At 38.5% G+C, this 22,239-nt stretch overlaps 1 protein-coding gene across 1 annotated transcript in view; it reads right to left on the reverse strand.

Moving 5' to 3' along the window:
• Themis (thymocyte selection associated) overlaps positions 1–22,239 on the reverse strand; it is a 171,090-nt gene that overhangs the window by 68,179 nt on the left and 80,672 nt on the right. Inside the window, exon 4 of the mRNA XM_059273006.1 lies at positions 12,121–13,172. Coding sequence (XP_059128989.1) covers positions 12,121–13,172 — 1,052 coding nt within the window. The remainder of the gene's footprint in view (positions 1–12,120; positions 13,173–22,239) is intronic.

A 22,239-nucleotide genomic window follows, 5' to 3' on the forward strand; every position in this document is an offset into this window, starting at 1 on the left:
CAAAGCATGCATATAAATATGCAAACATGTCTGCACAAGCCTAGAACTGCAGTATTGGGGCTTGGAGCCCAGCAGCTCTGGCCAATCAGTGTATCCAAAATGACAAGCTCTGGTACAGTGAGAGATTCTCTCTAAAGACAATGAGAGGGACAGTGATAAAGGAGGACACCTGGTATCCTTCTGTGTTGTCCTCATACTAGCACATAGACATGTGTACTCACACTAGCACATACCACATACATGCACCACATACCCATCAACATTTACCATGCAACAGATACATAACTTTGGCTCACTTTAGTCCAACAATAAAGCTCAGACTCCATCCTTACATCTTCTCGTCTATAGCAAAAAAGTAAAGATGTTTAATTTCTCAGTAGTATTTCTTTATTCATTAAATCTTCTTTTGACTCTCAGCACAGAGCTAAGGTAAAAAGCAGAATAAGGACAAAGAGCACATATTCTCAAGCCATTGTTGTATATTCATATACATAGAAGGATTCAACCATGTCCTTTCTTCATGGGAAATTTCTGCACATTACTTGGCAACTGTACTTTTGAACTGAAGCCTACTAGTTAAGGCCAACACCTCTAGCTACCACCCTCAGCTCATCTGCTCCAGAAAATGAAGCTACTAAGCAAAGTTCTTTCTCCTCCCTCAAGTTCACATCTTCACTCCAGAGAACCTACATCATCACTGTGACATTTCTAGAAGTGCCGTTTTCTCTGTTTAATCCTTGCCAGGCAGGGGAAAGCTCCAGGCACAGCCTCTTCAGACTTTTTAGAAATGGGTCATCTACAAGTTCCTATTATCCTCAAATTTCCATGGCCCAATGGGAAGGCCCCAAATAGATCACATGAAGCCACATAACTTAGTACCAGAGGACCAGAGATGAAGACTCAACTTCCTTTACCTATAATGTTCAGCATAATATTATTAAAAATGTAGTCAGCAAACTCCTGCAAAATGATATTCTCTCCTGCTCTGCTAACTTCTCCACCATTTTCTTACTAGTCTGAGTTGAGAAGAAGACTTTAAAGTCTTTACCACTTTAAAGATGTTTGCTCCTGTGTCAAGATGGGAGACTGGCTAATAGTGCTGGACATGACTATAGGTTCTAAGTCCTGCCTAGTCCAGAAACCCACTTTTAAATGCACAAACCTGCATTTTGTTCTTAGGTTTGGGGCCATCAGTATGATTCTAGAGCTATATATTAGGTTATATACATGTATATACCTATACATGCATCCATATGTCACTTTATTACAGGGACAGCTAATATGGAATCATGCATATATTTGTGCCTGAACTCATATGTGCATGAATGGTGGAAATATAAAATTGATAGAACAAAATATTAATTTTATAAAGCTGCTGATGATCTTAACTTGTTTTTATTTATTGTCTAATGAATAAGACATGCCTTCATATAAAATTCATAGAAGCACATACCAACATATGAACACATAATAATGAATATTCATTGAAGCTATGGTCTTAGTTTAAAATGCCAGTGCTGGGGTGTGGCTGAGTATAGAGTGCTTACTTAGCGTACATGAGTCCTTGAGTTTGATTCCCAGCACAGACAGGAAAGAAGAGAGAGAGGAAAAGGGGGAAGGTGGGTGAGGGAAGAGAGAAGGAGAGAGAGAGAGAGAGAGAGAGAGAGAGAGAGAGAGAGAGAGAGAGAGAGAGAGAAGAGAGACTAGAAGAAAATGCTTGTCTAACATACATGAGTCTGTGATCTTGGCCCCCGGCAAGGGAAGATCAGTCTGAGGATATAGCTTAGTTTTAGGGTGCTTGCCTATCATGTGTAAGATACTGAGATGAAATACTAACATTGTCAAAAATAAATAAAGTAACCTCTGTAAAATAAGTAAATTGATTTTTACATAAATACAATGTAGCAAAGCATAGCAAAACCCAAAGCATTAGTTAATAAATAGCATTTATATATTTTAAATAATCCCATAGTAAATAACCAGTGAAGTCAATCATGCATAAAGCATAGACACACAAGTATACATATATACACTCTATGTATAGATTGCATATATACATATATCCCCATATATGTTTGCATGTATGAACTTAATATGACTCCAAAAAAGTTCACACATGTGCAAAATAAACTCTTTTGAAAAGCAGTTGTAGTAAAAAAGAATCAATGAAATGTATTGATGACTGGTATGTGGATAAGTCTTAAAGAAATGTATTTCCAGGCTTCTAAAGCACAGAATCTAGTTGAGGAGATAGAAAGGTAAAAGAACAGTTTAGCAATCTATAGTAAATCAGTAAGTGTGGTAGGAATGTATGTGATCTGTGGTAGAAACCCAAATTAGGAGCACCAAGCACAGGTCTGAGTTACATGTGGGGAGGTAGAGGAGAGCCAGGGAAGTTTTAGAAGTCTAGTTCTAAGCCAGACATGCCCAGGCACAGTTCTCAGGAGACAGGTGCAGGAGGATTGAGAGTTCGGAGCTAGCCTAGGTTACACAGTTAAGATACTCATGTAATAAAAGAAAACAAATAATTCTAGCTTTAACACTTAAGGATAATTCTCTTTGAGTAAAAATACTTTTTTTCTAAATTTATTAAAATTTTATTTAAAAGAAATTTCAAATAAAAACATCATACATTAAAATTAACCTAATCCCAGTTCTGGTCTACAGAGCAGTTTCCAGAACAGGCTCTCCAAAGCTACACAGAGAAACCCTGTTTTGAAAAACAAAGAGAAAACAAAAAAATTAAACAGACCCAAAGTATATACACCTCAATGGACTTCCATACAGAAAAGCCATTCCAAAGCTGTGAAGCTTCACTCTAGATTTTACACTTTCAGTATCAAATATATTTTTATGGATTTATGCACCCCCAAGAACAACCCCCCCCCAAAAAAAATCCATGTCAGAGTTAAAACTAAAATACTACGCTATATCCTCTTTCATGACTCATGTCCGTTTCCTGTATTAAGTTCTAATATCTACCCTTACTTGTCCTCCTTTGTACATATTGTACTATATGAATATCTACATTGATTTGCATATAAATATATATTATCCTATAAGCCTCAGTCTTCTTGTCTATCAACTAAGGATACTAATAATATGAAGAACAACATTAAAAAAGACTTAATTATTATAGAAAATCTAATATAGCCACAACCAATGGTTAGCAGTAAATCATAAACACAACAGAAGAACTGCCTACAGTACAGTCAGCTGGAAGTCACGCAGATAGAGGTGTCTCTTAAGATGATAAAGAAGTCAGTAAGACGGATAATTAACTTGAGTATGGCATGAAAAGAAACAAAAAGAATAGTTACAGGTTGGACTCAAAAATGCAAAGCAGAAATGATGGGATCCTGTGCTGAGGAAGTGTGAAATCCCAGCAGTGTCCAAGAGACATAAAGGGAGTGGGGTCAACAGGAGTAATAGTTGCTGAGAGGAAAGAAGAAAGAAAAGAAGACCATTTCCAGATACGTGCTTTAGACTAGTCAATCGATTGTGCTGGTATTTCCAAAGATGAGAAATTGATAACGGAGATTGAATGTTAAGGAGGGATTTTTTGTTTGTGTGCTTGCTTTTTCTGGTTGTTTGCTTTGTTTTAGACAGCACAGTAATTGTTATACTGGGCACTTGTACCCAGTTGCTGTCTCTGGGAACACTCAAAGTATCCCAAGCCCCTTTCTCAGCATTGGGCCAAAAAAGGCAAGTCCTGAACATGGCAGACCCATATTTATGAGTTCTGTGGCAGTACCAAGTGTCTCCTCATCCTGATGACTTCCTTGACCTTGAAGTATCCTGCAGGTGGAGTTGCAAACTCCCTGCATATCAGGTAGAGACATGTTAGTTTGGTACTTCTCTGGCATAGGACTTTTTTAACGGATGATCTTTGGGCACATTTAAACAGATTGTTTGCGTTTTATCATTTGTTTACATATCTGAGTACCTGTGCCTGTGTGCGTATATGGAAGGGTACCAAGCAGACTCCTAAGAGGGCCTGGGAGTCCCTAGAGCTGGAGTTACAGGTGGTTGTGAACCATGCAGTGTGAGTACTGGGAACCAAACTTCACTCCTCTACAAGAGCAGCAAGCACTTTTAACCAATGAGCCATCTCTCTTGTGCCTTAAACAGATTTTAGAAGAAAATTATGATATAACTTCTAGTGAGTTCATGAATGAATGTATATAAATAATTAATTCCACTGAAAGTCATTTGATATGCATAAGACATTTGTGCATATGGGGGCTGGAGAGCAGTTAAGAGCCTGGAATTGGAGCTAAAGATGGTTGTGGATGACCATGTGGGTTCTGGGAATTGAACCTGGAGCAACCAATGCTCTTAACTGCTCAGGTCTGGCCAGTTTTCCACCTAACACTTCCTTTATGCATGTTCAGCCACCTCTTCCATAATTTTCACTGTTATCTTCTACATTTGGTAATTTGCATCCCAATGGGTCGCACTTCAAACTCAGGCAGTTTGAAAATGATGATTCATTAATCCGTGCCATGCTGAAAGAATCTGATTTTTTCTTTTTATAGTGTAAAACTTGTACCTCCTAACTAAAAATGGCCATATTTTCTGAGAGGCTCATTCCATTTGCCTTTTTTTTTTTTTTTTTTTTTTTTTTGCCAGATTCAAACGGGAAGTTTTTAAGGATGTCTGTTTTCCATCTTCAATGCCTGTGATCTTTGAAAACTGCTATGATGAAAACCTTCTCCGTTTAGAGAGAAAGAAGATTCACAGCTTCCACAATGACGTCTCTTTCGACACTTCTAATACCTACAGCACATCCAGGGAACGCAAAAGAAAACAAAAACCACAGTGTTTGGGATGGAATCCTGTCAATTGCGACTGAGTGTCTGCCGCGCTCATCTCCGTGTAGCCCCGGAGCCTGGATGTCTTTAATAAGATTCCACTGTCACAGCTAAGCTCAGAAGTGACAGGCCAGTCGCAGCAGCTGCGCATGCGTTCTTTCTGCATGGCGCAGAACCCTGGCTCTCCTGCCTTTTGCAGCCCTAGCTCTCCCTCTGGGGCAGCATTCCTATTTCGCTGTTGCACAAAACCTCGCCATCACTGCCTCCCTGGCTCCTTGCCTTAACGTCTCCTGTGGGTGTTCTTGTCCACGGAAGTCTAGAAATTCCAGGAACAAGTGGACACAGGGGGCATTAAATGGCCAGAGTTCATGAAATGCAAGATTTCTGGGCCCAGCTACAGTCCCTAAAGATGTGGAATATCTCATCTTTCAACCGAAGGTTTGTTTTTCCTCTCCGGTTATAGGTCCTTTCATCAGAATATAGAAGTTACATTTCTCCTTTGTGGTACCCAAAAGCTATAGCCATTTATATCCATGACAAGCACAACCCCATCGAGGCTGTGTTCTTCCAAGCTACCTGAAACTAGTTCTGACACAGAAACCATACCTGCGAGCAGGAGTCTACCCTACATTATTCCTCTTCAGGACACAGTGGCGGCATGGTTTTGTTTATTCAGCTACGTGGTAACATGTATCTGTCTAATTAAAACTCCGACTGCATAGAATTTAAAGGATTTTTTTTTTCACATTATGTCATCAGCATAAAAGAATTGTGCAGATCCCCTAGAACATCCCACCTATGTTTGGATTCTGTACATTATTACCCATATATGAATATCATTTCTAGCAAGTGATAAAATCCATGTAAAACTATGTTGATGTAGTTGTCCTTCCTTAATATCCAGTGTCCCCTCACATACTTCTGCCTGTACCTAAGTCATAGTCTTCAAGTTTCTACTGACATTTCTTTTGTCATTGCGGGGTATTGCCAACACAAGAGAATAGTTGGTAAACGTACCGTGGAAAAGAATTCTTTAATTGCACCTAGTTCTTATGAAATGTCCCCATATATTCTTAATTTCCAAACATCTTAGATGAACTAATAGTGTTCCTAACTGACCACAGATGGATTTGACTAATTCTTAATCCATTTTAGATTCTTACTTTTAGCCTACCTATACATTCGCCATTATTTAGCATTGCAAGAAATGATCTAGTTAATGACCCATTAAGAAAGCAAAAGTAAACCCATATAATGAAGCATCTAGCAATCTTTTCTGTGCATATAAAAAGGCATTTTAATGAGTTAAATGAGTCTGAATATTTAAACTCTGAATAACCCTCACAAAGTGTTCTCCAAATTTAAAGCAATATCCCATGTAAAACCCCAAGACTCTCAGGCTTGTTTTAAATGGCTGCTCCCTGATGTTAAACATTAAAAAATCTTAAACCCAATTATTTCAAGAGCGTAGATGAGAGAAAAGCATTAATACAGTTATCCCAGGGAATACAAAAGATGGAAGCATGACACTGAGATGATAAGAAACCATTGTTTTTAAGACTTCCTGGGTATGTGACACAGAAACTGACAGACCTGTTGTGTTCCATCAATGATCCACTGAGCAAATCCCAATCTTCATAGTGGGTAAAAATTATTGAGGATGAGGAGGCCAGTAGGTCTGAACATAAGTAAATGGTAATGTCAGTGATGTTTTCAGGAGATTTCAGAGAAAAGTGCTTTGTTTTTAGCCACATGAGAACTGATGGGACTAACTGAAACAAGAAATTGTTTCATTCTTCTCAAAGGTCCGATGAGGAGTCCACTAACACCATCCTTGACCCACCATCCTTGTGTAGTAGCATATTTTAAGATGTGTTACTTTTGTTTATGTTTCTTTTGTTTAACTCTGTAAAGCTGTGTTACTGTGCCTGTGTAAGACACCTGATGGTCTAATAAAAAACTGGCCAATAGCAAGGAAGGAGAAAGGATAGGTGTGGCTGGCAGGCGGAGAGAATATATAGAAGGAGAAATCTAGGAGAAGGGGGAAAAAAATCAAGGAGCCAGAGAAGGAGGAGGACTCCAGGGGCCAGCCACCCAGCTATACAGCCAGCCATGGAGTAAGAGTGAGATTTACAGAAATAAGAGAATGGGAAATGCTCAGAGGCAAAAGGTAGATGGGATAATTTAAGTTAAGGAAAGCTGGTTAGAAACTAAGCCAAGCTAAGACCAGACATTCATAATTAAGAATAAGCCTCTATGTGTGATTTATTTGGGAGCTGGGTGGCAGCCCCCCAAAAGAGCAAAAACAAACAACATCCCTATCTTCTGCTCTAACCTTTTCTTTTTTTTGGCACATGCAGTCTGTCACAACATGATTGCATCAATTATGCCAATCCTTCAGCTCAATCAGAGTTGGAGATATTAGAACTGAGCCTGTACTTGCTATAGAAGAGTTACCTGTTTTTATTTTGTTGATTTTGAGAAGAGATTTCCCTGTACAGCCTAGGCTGGCCTAGGGAAACCCTCCTGTCTCTACCTCCCAAGTGATACAATGACAGGTGTGTTTCATCTCTCCAGGCTTTGAACAGCTCCTTAAATGTATACCATAACTAATATTATCTAGTGTCAAGTCTTTCAAATTTAAGCTGTCACTCAGCTCTTGTTCCTCAAATAAAAATAGTTCTAGAACTTCATAACTCTTTACCAACCCCAAGCCATCATTGTTCAGAGCGAGACTCAGGTCTCAACACCATGAACTCACTTGGATCTAGTTAGAGAACAACAAATTACTATGTAGATCTTGAAATCGGTATACATATATCAATTTAGTCATTTTAGTACTTGAGATATATACTTTTCTCCTACCAAAACACTTAAATCATTTTCTACCTTTAGAAGGTATTTTAAAAAATTTTAATCTACTTTAATCTATGAATGTTTTCTTGGTTTAGGATTTTTAAATCTTTAATTTTGAGAAGGTAGTAGACATCTGTTATTTTATATCACCTTAACTTTTTGCCTCTAGTTTTTGAGGTAGCCAGACCTGATAGCCTTCTTTACTGCTTTGGTTTGTTTGGATGCTTTTTGTCTCTTTCAAAGCTCATGATAGCAACTTCACACTAATGCAATAGTAGGAGGAGGTGGGATGGATTGAAAGAGCTTAGGCCAAAAGATACAGCCATGCAAAAGTGTACTTAAGAACTTTATTATTAAAAGTCTTGAGGGATGAGTTTCCCCTCTTCTGAATTTCTGGTATGAGGAAATGGTGCTCCTCCTTTCTGGAGGATGCAGGAACAGGATTCCATCTTGGAACTGGAGAACAAACTCAATAGCAACTTGATGCTGCACTTCCTAGCCTCCAGAATTCTAAAACCAGAATATTTGTTTTCTTTGTAAGTCTTCTAGTCATGCATTTAAGACTAAAACATTCACCAACTTGGCCTATAGTTGAGGCAACCAGTAAACTGGCTGAGTCAGTCCAACTTATGTCTTTTCTCTTTTTCAATTCAGTCTAGATAATGAGACAGCATTCTTCTCTAGTACTGAAACTGAAATATATGATGCAGGAACTCTTAGAAGTCCTGTGACAGGTGCGAACAAAACTAGCTGGAGAAAGTAAAACCAATAGAAAAGAAAAACAAATATTACTCTAGCTATTGTCAAGATCCCCGCTCCCACTGGTTCTAAAGCTTAGCTGTGCCCTCAGGTTCCCCATGGGCACAGGAGCCGATAAAACTCACTTTAAAAGGTAGAAAATAAAGAAAAGGGGTATTCTGGTTTGCTTCTGTTAGTGTGATAAACATTGATCAAAAGCAACTAGGAAGTATTATCTGACTTACAGGTTATAGTCCATCATGAAGAGAAACCAAGACAGGAGCTCACAGCAGGAACCTGAAGGCAGGAAGTAAAGCAGAGTCCATGGAGCACTGCTGTCTACAGGCTTACTTTCTCTTACTTCTTGAGCTCCCTTTCTTACATAGCACCAGACCCCTTATTTAGAAATGGTACTGCCCACAGTAGGCTGCACCTTCCTATATCAATTAGCAGTTAATAAAATAGCCCAAAGACATACCCAAAGGCCAATCAGATGGAGGCATTCCATCAACTGAGGGTCATTCTTTCCAGGGATATCAACATGACAACCAAAGCTAACTATGACAGGGTGAGAAAGGAGAGAGGAAGGAAGAGAGAGTGAGGAAAGAAGGGGAGCAGTTGGGGAAGAGATAGAAAGGGAGGAGAGGGAAAGGAAAGGTGGGTTATAGGTTTGAAGGTGGGTTATTTGTGGTACAAATCTCTTAGCTATCCAGGAGGTTAAGGCAAGAAGAACATGAGATTGAGGCTAGCGTGGGTTATACAGCATCACTGTCACAAACAAACAAACAAATCACTTTCCAGCAGCATATGGCCTAGCTCATATATAGAGATTTAGCTATTCAAGGCTTTTATTAATCCCTAAACATCTTTAAATCATATTTTGTCTTTTTATTCTTTTTATAATGTTACTATAAATTTATTATTTTAAATAACATAATTTTATTATCTTAGAGTCCAGCAAGTCAGAGGTCCAACCCAGATCTGATTGGGTCAAACTGGCATATTGTCAGCTAAGCTGTTTCTTTCTGGACCATCTAGGGAAGACTGTTGGTCTATGCTTTCTGACTCTGGAGAAGCGTTGTCAACACTTTATGTCTGACTCCCTGCCTCTCTCACTGAAAACAGGAACATTGTCTCTTTGGGCATTCTTCTTTAACCACATCTCACATAATGCTGTCCTCCATTGGAAAAGTTCTTTGTGAAGACTTCTGTAACACTAATTCTAGTTGGCCTTAATAATAAAAACCTGGCCGGGCGGTGGTGGCGCACGCCTTTAATCCCAGCACTCGGGAGGCAGAGCCAGGCGGATCTCTGTGAGTTCGAGGCCAGCCTGGACTACCAAGTGAGTCCCAGGAAAGGCGCAAAGCTACACAGAGAAACCCTGTCTCGAAAAACCAAAAAAAAAAAAAATAAAAAAAAAAAAAAAAAAAAAAATAAAAACCTGGAGTCATGTATTATGGGGTGAAAGCTGAAAGATCAGAGAAGCAGAGCAGCCAGCCACTAGTTCTTACCTCTATGAAATCCTTAGCCAAAAAGAGGCTGAGCTCCTATCTCTTCCTACCCTATAGTCCTCTCTCCACCTAACCATGTCACTTCCTGTCTCTCTGTAAAGACCTCCTGGTTAACTGATGGCTGGCTCCACCCTCTGATCTTCAGGCAAGCTTTGTTTGTTAGAGCACAAACAAAACATTATCACAGACTTCAGTGCTTAAGTTAGATCTATCTGGATACTGCAGGATAATCTCATTATGAGGTCCTGGATTTTAAGCACATGTGAAAATTTCTTTTGCCATGCCTTGTTATATCCTGGTAGATTCTGGGAAGTTAGTTGTACACATCTTTTGGTGGGTGATATTATACTGCCCACTGATAAAAAAATAGGAAAACATCTATTTTTCACTTTGAAGCAGGCAAGAATAGGAAATAGCTTAGTCGCTTGGAACTCTACTTGGCTTGGTTATACACACATCCCTCATACACATCAGGCACTTGGCAATCTGAGACCTTTAACCCACACATATTATACAAACACACACACACACACACACACACACACACACACACACACACCTCTATGAACAATGTACACAGTAATCTGCTAGCAATATTCTATTCACCTTCTGCCTATATATAATTAAAATCAGATGCGTGCTAAGAAGGGTCATACACAGTAAGCAAAGCCTATGTAAGCTTGTCAATTGAAATGGACAATCACCCAAACTATGTCCCTAGTCACCACAGGCATGTCTCACAGATGTGCCCACAGGCCAATAAGATGGAAGCATTCCATCAATTGAGTGTCCCTCTTCCCAAGTATGCCAAGTTGACAACCAATAAATGAAAGCCCCAAACAATAATGGGGCCCTTGAATATCTTCACTCATGTGGCACTCCATCACTTCTAAGAGTGTATTTTTTTATCTGTTCTATTGCTTTGCTTTGAATATTGTTTTCTTGCTACTCTTGCAAATATGTGTGGTTTTTTTTTCTTCATTCTTGAAATAAGAAGCCAAGAAGCTGGGAATACTAGGCCTACGCCCTGACCACCAGTGATAGTATCAAAGTATAAGAATCAAAGAAACCTTTCACTTTAGCTAATCAATTTTATTTTGGAACTGTTTTGTTTTGTCATTTTTTAAAAATTATTCTTCCAGATAGAAAATTTTTGCTGGTTTTATCTTTTCTTTTTTTTCTTCGAGAAAATGAGTTTGGTGATCCTTAAGAATTCTTTTAGCATACAATTAGAACAGTCTTTGAAATACGCAACTGCAAGCATATCCACATCCATCTATGAGTCTTGATGCCCAATGCCACCAACATTCCTGAATATGAGGAATGCACAGGAAGTATCTCTTTTACTAACTGTTTTGTTTTCCTTGCGCTTCTAGCACAACATCTGCTGGGACAGAATACACTCCTTCCATATACCACAGAACCTCAGCCACACACAAAAAAATCCACGTATGTCCTGGGCGAGGACAAGCTCAGTTCAGGTAGCCAGCAGGCAGTGTTTAAGATTCAATGACATCGAGTACAAATGATGCTGAACTATGGTCTACCATCTTAAGCAGTTGTGGATTTGATAATTCCATAGAGATCCTGTGGTGCCTCTAGGTTTATTGATTTTATTTTTCAGTAGAACTGTTAAAGATTACAATTCTAAGAGGCTTTATGTGGGCAGATGCTCACATTCTCACACACAGTTCTGCCAAGATATTTTTACATCTTTCTGCACATAAAACAAAATGAAGACATGTGTTAAGAGATGCATGTTACCAGTAAACTCCTACCCGCCCCCAGATGATGGGAGTTTATTGTATGCTCATTTCCTGGGTGAAGTATTAAGATAATTCTACCTAAGAAAAATGAGCCACATTTCCAAAATAAAAGGGAATTTCTTCTGAGGTATCTGATTGATTCAACACGTTTAATTGTCAAAACCCATTGGAATGGCAGTTTTCACTTCATAGCCAAGTGTCTTCACTTCTATTTCTAACTCAACACAGATTTCATGCCACATCTACTGGTGAAGCATCAGAGTAAAAAACGCTGCAACGGTTTCTCCTCTGTTGATGTTCATTCATCCAGCATGCATTACAAAGGCTTGTTTCTAACTGGTAGAAAAAACAGGAAAGCAGGGAAAAGGCAAACTCAGAAGCAACTCGAAACTTATTGTCTCAAGTAGAGAAAAATCTGTGAAATCACAGTCTTACCTTGGGAGACTTGGGTAGATCTCCTGTTCTTTCTTCTGCTAAACTGAGCAGGGTTAACTTCATTTCCTCCGCTGAGGGATGCTTGGGAGGGCGAGGTGGGGGATGTGAGAGAGAACTTTCATACCTCCTCATCATGTAATATTGTTCTTCAGTGATCTCTTCTACCAGAGTCCTAACTTCAGTTGGTCCTGTATCCGTAGACAAATTACTACTACTAACTAACTGAACCGTCATATTCAATCGGCCCATAGGAATTTCCCAACATTCCCTGGGGTTGGCAAAGTCACTGACAAGTAGGTAAGAGTCTGTGATATCCTCCTCCAACTGCAGTCCTGGAGTAGCTGCCAAAATGTCATCTTTAATGAAGAGATCTCTCACAGACACCTTCACATTGAAGGGCCAGCGGAACTGTGTACAGAGCTCTGAAAGTTGGTACTGTTTCTTATCATGAATCACCTCTACAAAACCTCCTTCCATGTACAGAGGAAACTGTGCTGCCTCATAGGACTTATTGAGGATTTTTTCACAGGCCAGAACATTCACTGTTCTTGTTCCCTCAAAGACGACTTCTGTGGTCTCTGAATGATGCACTAGGAACTGGTCCCCAACAGACACGGAGGACAGCTCTTTGTGAAGTGTGTGGAAGGCTTTGGTGGCCACCACGTGGAGAGTTTCCTTCTCAGTCTTAGATATCTGCAGGTCATAGGCCGTTGGGAACTCCCGGGGTCTCCTTTTGAACTTGCCTTTGTAGCTACTGGGGATCAAGAAGTGTCTTTTAGGGAAATTGCTTCGAATTTCTGAAGCTAGGATCCTCGAAGCCTGGTACTTTTTGTGGATCACAATGGTTTTCCCAGGCTGTAAGATACTTGGGGGCAGTTGGTTCCCTTGAGACACTTCGATGACTTCAGCTACTACAGGAAACTCTTTGCTGGTCATTTCAAAAAGATCTTCTATAGACAGCAACTGAAGAAACCAGTTAGCATCATAAGAGTCAGTAATATCTTTGACTTCAACGTCTAAACTGGGGAGAAGCCGGACTATGTCCTTTTGAACTGAAAATGAAAAAGAAAAAAAAATCTGACATTTTGTTCAAAATGCTTTCTATGAGATGGTCTCCTGCTCCCATAGATAAATTTCATTTAGGAGGGAAAAAAAGAACTCAAATAATCATGATATAATTTTCCTTGTGTGAGACTTTTCAGTTTTGAAACTTTATCATAGACATTATCCAATCCCTTCTTATACCCCTATAAACCTTACCAAAAATCACTTCCTCCTTACTACTACAAATGGTAATCTGTGGTGGTATTGTGTTCCCCAAAATATTGTGCACCCTAATAAACTTATCTGGGGTCAGAGAACAGAACAGCCACTAGATACAGAGGCTAGAAAATGATGGCACTCACGCCTTTAATCCTAGCATTCCAGAGGCAGAGATCCACTTGGATCTCTGAGTTCAAGGCCACACTGGAAACAGCTAGGCATGGTGACTCACACGCCTTTAATCCCAGGAAGTGATGGCAGAAAGCAGAAAGATACATAAGGCGTGAAGACCAGAAACTAGAAGCATTTGGCTGGTTAAGCATTTAGGCTTTCGAGCAGCAGTTCAGCTGAGATTCATTCTGGATGAGGACTCAGGGGCATCCAGTCTGAGGAAACAGGATCAGCTGAGGAACTTGTGAGGTGAGGTAGCTGTGGCTTGTTCTGCTTCTCTGATCTTCCAGCATTCACCCCAATAACTGGCCTTAGGTTTGACTTAATTAATAAGACCTTTTAAGATTCCTGCTACAGTAATCACTCCCCTGACTCAAATGTTACTCATTCTTGCAAGTGTGCATATACTTTATGACATCATACATACATATAAAGCATATAAATAGTTATGTGTGAGAGTCTTATCATTATTTGATAAGTTATTTATTTGATTTTTATTTGATAAAATTATGTTTTAAGTCATGATTTTGAGACCAAGGAATTATTTGTAAAACTATTATAGGAACCAGTCTGGTAATTTAGGCGAAGCTCATTTGTAAGGCCCCAAACATAACCATTATACAAATCTTATCCTTCAGGGTAAAACAACATAACAAAAAAGCCCACAAAAAGTAATATACTTTAAGCATGGCATTAAAGACAGATGTTTTTTAAATGTCAACGTTAACTTTTTTCCACCAGTGATATATTTTTCCTAAATAGAAATGCTGTTATAAGGTGGGTCACAGTCAAAAAATACATATAGTAAACACAACTGTGTCACTGAGAACAAGTGAATTGCTATTCTAAGAACTCTTTGAGATTTAAGAGTCACTTAGAACATTGTGTTCATAGTACCTAATTGTTCTCCAGGTTGTAATCTCAAAATATTATTACAAATATTCTCAAATTAAAAATGATTTTATAACAGCATATATTTTGACATCTTTCTAACACAAGTTTTATAAGCATTTTCTTAAATTCATATTGTTTCCCCCCTGTCTCTAGTTACTGTAAGTCAGTGTTCTTGTTTGGTTGTTCATTTGGTTATTGTTTTTTGAGGGGGAGTAGGTTAGTTGGAATTGGGTAGAGCTGTGTGTTGTGGGGTTTCTTATTGGTGTTTGTTTGTTTGAAGACAGGGCCTAACTCTGTAGCCAAGGCTGATGACCTGGAACTCACTGTATATTCCAGACAGGCCTCACCATGTAATGATCCTCTTACCTCTTCTACCCAAGAGCTGACATTATAGACATGTGACACCACATCAGACCTTTACCTATGTTCTTGAAAATTAAAAACATGAGAGCTTAGAAAATACTTTCATGAGAGCTTAGAAAATATTTTTCTTATATACCATTACATGTTATTTTTATCATTAACCATTTATTCAGCCTCTGAAAATACAACCCATATAATGTGTGTCATATCGCATATATTCTTTATAATAGAGTTTATAATGACATAACATAAAAATATTGTTTTATTTAAAAGCAAAATAAAGTTAAATCAGTGGTGACCTCTACAATTAAGTGCTATAAAATTTATAGGCTCATTTAAAATAAGAAATAACAAAGAGAAGAACTCTAAGGAAAAATATATCCCAAGTTCTCTTATTTTTCAGTTCATTTTATAAAGCTTATAAGAATATATGTCATGGACTTCTTAAATCCATGCAATTTTAGAAACTAAAACCTTGTTAATTAAATAAAAATGGCCAGTTTTCAGCATTTTAGAACAAGCTGTAGATGGCCATTTTGGTTTCATACTGTTCTTTAAATACAGAAACAACTAGAGATTGGTAGACTAGATGTCATTTGGAATTTTGAGGTATCTCTGAATTATTCCATCAGAACATCAGGGCCATAATGCAAGCCAGGTCCTTACCTATGTTGCATCATAGTGGGTGCAGTGTGCAAAAAGTAGCTTTCTTACTTTTGGAGGTTGCCACAGGCTCTGAAGAAATCTCAGGCCAAGCTGCCTAACCCCTGTATTCAAATTTTCTGTGTCCAATTACTCACCTATCTACAGTACTTGTATTTCTTTTTTAAATGGTTTTATTTTTTTTAGCAATTCAAGATTTTCATACATTGCATTTTGATCATGTTCAACCCCCTATCTATTCCCATGCTCATCCCCTATTCCATACCCACCCAACTTTGTGTCCTTATACATTTCTTTTAAAATCCATCAAGTCAAATTAGGGCTGCCTATATATACACCTGGGTGTATGTGTATGGCCATTCAGTAGGGTATATTAGAGTGGCAAGAAGCCAAAACTCTAAAAGAAAACTGAATTTCTCTTTCCCAGCAGCTATCAATTACTAATAGCTCCTCGGTCAGAGATGAGACTCCATGCTTATCCTCCATCTCTGTGTTATGATTTGGGTTGGCTTGAGTTTGCACAGGCCGTATGCATGCTGTCAAAACGGCTGTGCGTTCATATGACAGCTGCCCAACTGTGTGCAAAAAGCACTGTTTCCTTGTAGCCACCCACTGCCTCTGGGTCTTATAGTCTTCCTGCATCCTCTTCAGCAATGGTGCCCAAGCTATGGGAGGAAGGGGTGTGATATAGATGTCTCTATGTAGGGCTGAGGACTCCACAGTCACTTATTCTCTACATTTTGGCCAGTTACTTGTCTCTGTGTTAGTCTCCATCTGCTGCACAATGAAGTTTCTCTGATGAGAGTTGCGAGACGCCCTAATCTGTGAGTATAATAAAAAGTTGCTGTGAGTTGGTCCTTGGATTTCTAACTCTTCTGAAGTGATGCTAGTCTGTATCGTTTTTCATAATATACCAACAGCATTGGACAAAGCAGTTTGATTCCTTTCACTTGGGATCTATTTTCCTCTTTTTTTTGTATGGTTTTTCTCACTTTTTTTTGTTTCTTTTCTTTCCACGCCACCCACTGCCCACATACACATGCCTTTTAAAGTGTCGTGGCTGTCATTCTCTATTTACACCCTTCAACAGCTCTCTATCTATAACCTTCACATTACGTGTTTATGCCTTTAAATAGCATCTATCTGCTGCTGTTCTAGCCAAGTAACTCCCCTCAATTCCACCTATCTATTTAAGATCTCTATTTGCACACATAGTAGGTGGCTCAAAATTAACATTCTTGAAGTAAAGTCTGCCCTTCCCCACAAAGCAAACATTATCCAATTCTTCCTCCATCTTCTTTATATTTCTTCTTTCTACCAATCCCAGACACACCTTCAAATTTCCTCTTTTTCAACTAACTGAGGAACCCCACCCTAATCAAGACAATTCTTGTCCGTGCCACATCATTTCTTACCTGGTTTGTTCCAAGTCTTCCCAATGAGTCTCCATAATGCCAGATTTCAAAAGAGTAGCCAGATATTCTTTTTAGGTGCTAAAATGATTATATCTACCATCTGTTCATAGAACCACAGTATGAAATAAATCCAAGTCCTTACCTGGTCTTCGGTACCACTTTGATCTCATCTGCTAAGATGCCTCGCTCTAACTCATTGCCCTCTCTCTGAGCTCATGTCGCCAATCCTTTTCCTTTGCCATGCTCTGTCTCATCTACCTGTAGGTCCTCTGGCTAGATATGTTCATGGCAGACCCCTCTTCCTCTTCAAGTCCACTCAAACATTGCCTGTTCCATGAGATCTACTCTAAATGTCCTGCTTAAAATGACTCGTGCCTGCCCTGTGTTCTTCTCAGTTTCTGCACCCTCCATGCCTTCCTTTACTTTCAATCATTTCACAGAGCTTACATTTTCATGATGACCATTTCCTACTATTAATTACCACAATGTATAACCAAGATCAGAAGTCTTTTACTCTTTTGCCCAACAATATATTCCAGTCTAGAATGATGTCTCCATCATAGGAGATACAGAATCAAATGAGAGAAAAGCAGATGTCATGCCACTGTCCTTTGAGTGAACACTAAAAGTAGTGATTAAGTAAAGTATACTTCCATTTAAAATTTCACTAGGTAAAAATAGTTTTACTTTCAAAGCACATAGACTGCATTTAAGTTGAGTCCCTTAAAGTTGCAATTTCTCTCATTCAATGGTCTACTCTATGAAATGAGCTTTTGTCAAATTTCTATAAAATAATAGAGACGTAAGAGTCTAAAAATATTGGCAAAGGGAACTCTTTTATACCCAACACTATATTCTTCATCAAAACAAAACAAAAACAAAACCCACTGACCAAAATCACTTTGTATGTGCCTAAATACACAAGGAAATAGCATAGGCAATATGCTTTAGGTCCATCAGAGAATGGGAGTCATAGGGAAATAGGACACCTAAAACTAAAGTGTAGATGATACAGAGTCACAGTTCATTGCAAGCAGAACTTCTGCTGGAGTTCAGACACTAGTAAGAATGTTAAAGGGGTATTGATTAGTTGCTGGAATCCAAGTGTGAACTGGAGACTAACCTTTACGGGCAGTGCTTCACAGGCCCCCTACTCTTTCCTGCACCTTCTTTCCAGAAAACACACCGGGTTCTCTAGGTGAAGACTAGAGGAAAAACCCCCCTGTGCATTTTGCAAGGTGATGAATAAGAGCTGCTACCAGAGCCTCTGATCTCCTCAGAGGACTGGTCTAGGGACAATTATTTTATCAGAGCCTAGCCAGCATGTGGGGTTTTACCAAACCCTAACCAACTGGAAGGAAGGACTTAGCCAACCGAAGTCAACTTTACTTCAGGTTTTACACGGGAAAAGGGAAATACCCAGCAACCTCCTCTGTTTCCCCATAGGGGAGGGGGAATACCCAACTCCAGCTCAGGATAGAGAGACTGTCATCCCCATATGGCACTGAGAAACACTTGTGAAAACCATAGCCAAGAAACACAGACTCACTGAGTAACTAAACCTTAATCATAAGATAATGCAGTACCTCACTGGCCAAAGGTCTTAACGAGTCCTATACTATAGCAGGATTCTGAATGAAAGAATGATGTCTGAGATCCTAGCTATGAAGGAGTCTCTTGAGAAAGGTAAGCAGGGCTGAGCAAAGACACTGCGTGAAATTTTAGCCTTTGACACAGCTGCAGCACCCATAGTTAAAAACAAAAACAACAACAACAACAAAAAAACACCTTCTCTCTAAACATAGAAGCATCTCACTAGCCACTATTTAACTTTGTTTCTTCCACTTGAATCATCTTGTCTGGCTTCCCATGGTGAATAATTGTACGTTGTAGAAGGCAAAGGGCAACCTGATGAAGCAAAGCACCTGTCACAACCAAATTCAAGTTGAATTCATGCCTGTAATCCCAACACTTGGAAGATGGAGGCAGGAGAATCAGGAGTTCATGGTCATCTGCAGGCCAGCCTGAATTACCAACGAGACCCTAATTACCAACGAACCAATAGCAGTCAGGAAACAAACCAAATTCAAATGTGGAAAAGATTTTGGAAGTATCTGACCGAGTATTTAATGAATGATTGGTATGCAAAGAGACACATTAAAGAAAAAAAAAAGATGGGTAATGCAAGAGAGAGGTGGGAAGTCTAGGGGAAAAGGAAACTGGAACAGAAACAAAGAATGACTTCATGGATCACACAGTAGACTAGATACAGCCAAGGAAAGAAGTTGGAAGATAAGCCAATAAAATGTACTAAAGTGAAGGCAGAAGGATTGAAAAGAATGAAATACAATAGCCAAGAATGGTAGGACAGCTACAAAAGATGTGTCACACATGACATGAGAACAGTAAGAAGAAGAGAAAGAGGGAACAGAAGAGATGTTAGAAATAAGAGGAGAATGCCTTCCAAAATTCATGAAACAGGCAACGCTAAAGACATTATATACCACAAATCTCTGCCTAAGAATATTCTATTCAAATAGCATGAAAACAAGATGTGAATTCTTTGTTCTGAATTGAAACCTTCCCGTTTTAGCAGGAGGCTCACAAAGGGTGAGCAGGTGAATAAAATTTGACATCCTATGTTTTAAATGTGGGGTGGATGTAACTATTCTTATGTGAGTACAGTTACAACAAAGAATCACCCCTAGATCACTCCTACACTTTCATTTCTCTCAGAAAACAGTGTCTCATGCTTTTATTTAAAATATCCATAGTAGGAGAAGGAAAATCACATTTTAAATAAATTTATAAATCATTTTGATTATCCAATTACATTTTGTAAAATATAGTTCTGGTTGTTTAGTGTATATGTGTATGTGCACTTGCACGTACAACTGTGTATGTGTGTGTATGTGTGTGTTATGAGTTCTTTTAAAAAGCACTTGTTATTTTACAATGGGAAAAATGCAATCTTCTTTCCTGATAAAAAAGGATATAGAGAGAATGTAAGCTGAGTTAGAAAATGTCACTTGCTGAGGCGCTGTCTTTGACTTCAAAATGACAGACAGATAAGACAGCAGTAACTCAGCGTGAGAGGCATTCCTGGAGGTATTTGTTGCAAATTTTCTAGTTTGAAACTAGACTGAAGCAGAAGCAATATGTACTTGACAACCATAGTTTAGACTTCCCAAATTTTCCTTCTGGGTAAATATGAATTATTCTGGCCGGGTATGTTATCAGGTTATCCAAAGGGAGTTGTTATGAAAAGCAATTTGATTCCATTTTCTCTAACAAATCAAGACTGGTTCCTCTCTCTGTGTGTGCTTGAGTCATTTCCCTTCTCTCTCTTTCTCTCTCTCCTTCCCTCCCTCCTTCCCTCCCCCCTCTCTCCAAACGTTATTCAGAGCATTCTGCCTTTCTGCATGACCCACCAGAGAGGCCCTCTTATCTCAGTCTGAGTTTTTAGGACCCACTAAAAAATATCTTCCAAGAGAAAACAAACAATTACATTTAATCTTGGTCGATGTTGGGCAATGCATGTTTCCTTGGATACATAATTTTCACTTGTAGAATACTGAACATTTGCTTGGGTGGTCTTACTGAGAACGTGAAGGCAGGGGAGTACCACGTGAAACAAGTTCTCATAAGTTACACAGCCATGGTTTCTCCCCACTTACATTTCTCCTATATTGTTATTTAATAGGAGGGTCATTACTTACTCATTGGGCAGTTTCACTTTGTAAGCATGATTTCTTTGTCAATTGCCTTTTAAGGTACATACTTGCTTGTTTTACAAAAGCGCTTTTATAAATTCTGTGGCTGTATATCAACCGGTGAATTTGTTTTGTTACATTCTTGGAATGGATAATCCTCTTTATTACACCACAGTTATGAGTCTTACTGGTGATTTCTGAGTTCTGAATTTTTCCATACTCTTAAATTAAAATTTACTTTCTAGCTCAACTATTTTAACCCAAATTTTCTTGGAACTTACTTTGTGATTTTTTAAAAATTTATTCAGATTTATTTCAAGTGAACCAGGCTTATACTCTGGCGTTTCTCTAGATAGTCTCCTCTAACTTCTCATGTTCATATTTTACTTATTTAATTTCTAAAGTTTTTAAAATTTATTTTATTTATTTATTCATTTGTTTGTTTATATTTCAATTTTTCAAGACAAGGTCTCACTGTGTAACTCTGGCTATCCTAGAATTCACTATGTAGACCAGCCTGGCCCAACACTCACAGAGATCTGTCTGCCTATGCCTCCCAAGTATTCAGATTAAAAGTGGGCACCCACATAGCTGTCTGTGACTCCAGTTCCAGGGTGCCCGACACACTCATTCAGGCAGAACACCAATGCACATAAAAAAGTAGGTACTGCTGTGCACAGCTAACACTTGTTCATATTTTTAAACATTAAAAAATATAGATTTGTTCTAAACATTGAGATTTGAAGAAAATATCCCATGACCCTCATTGAGAAATCAAGTCATTTAAAAACAAAGATACATGTTCTTGCTATATGTTTATTTACAACACTATTTTACCTTTCATGCTTTGAGCTTTTTTTTTATCACATCTGAGAAAAACATGTTATTAATGTGTTTTATACTAGATGATATATTTCAGTATATTTTCTATTGGTTTAGGGTTTTTTTAGTTGTTTTTTTTAAGACAATCTCCTTTTGCAGCCACACAATGATTATTTATTATTTATTTTTTTATTTTATAATTTAATTTAATTTTACATATCAGCCACGGATTCCCTTGTTCTCCCCCCTTCCACCCCCACCCCCTCACCCCCCCACCCCTCCACCCCCACCTCACAATGATTATTTTTACATGTAAACAGGATTAGGCTAGAATTACTGCTTAATTAAGCCCTAATCTAAGTTTGGCTGTGAAGATGCCGTGTCTACGTAACCAACACCTGAACTCAATTGAAGGTCTTTGACCAAGGGTTTCCCAGAAAAAAAGAAATTCTGCCTCAAGTTTCCAGCATTAATTGATGCCTGAGTTTCAACCCTGCCTGCCTGCCCTACAGACGTAGGACTTATTATCAGCTCCACATTTGCAAAAGTCAATTCTTTTACATAAAAAAATAATACTACATATACTGACTAGTTATATGTGTATATGCGTATAAGTATGTATATATACATGAATATATATTTCTCTGAAGAATACTAACAGAAAAAATTAGTATTTGGTAGTATAAAAACATATATACACATAAAGAAAATATTTACCACCTTCTGCTTTCCTTTTGATATTTCTGTTAGCAGTAATGAAATAGGTGAAATGGAAGCTAACTAGTCTATTCACAGGTGATATCACATCATGACAG

Source organism: Peromyscus eremicus, chromosome 8b, assembly GCF_949786415.1.
Source record: "Peromyscus eremicus chromosome 8b, PerEre_H2_v1, whole genome shotgun sequence".
NCBI lineage: Eukaryota > Metazoa > Chordata > Mammalia > Rodentia > Cricetidae > Peromyscus > Peromyscus eremicus.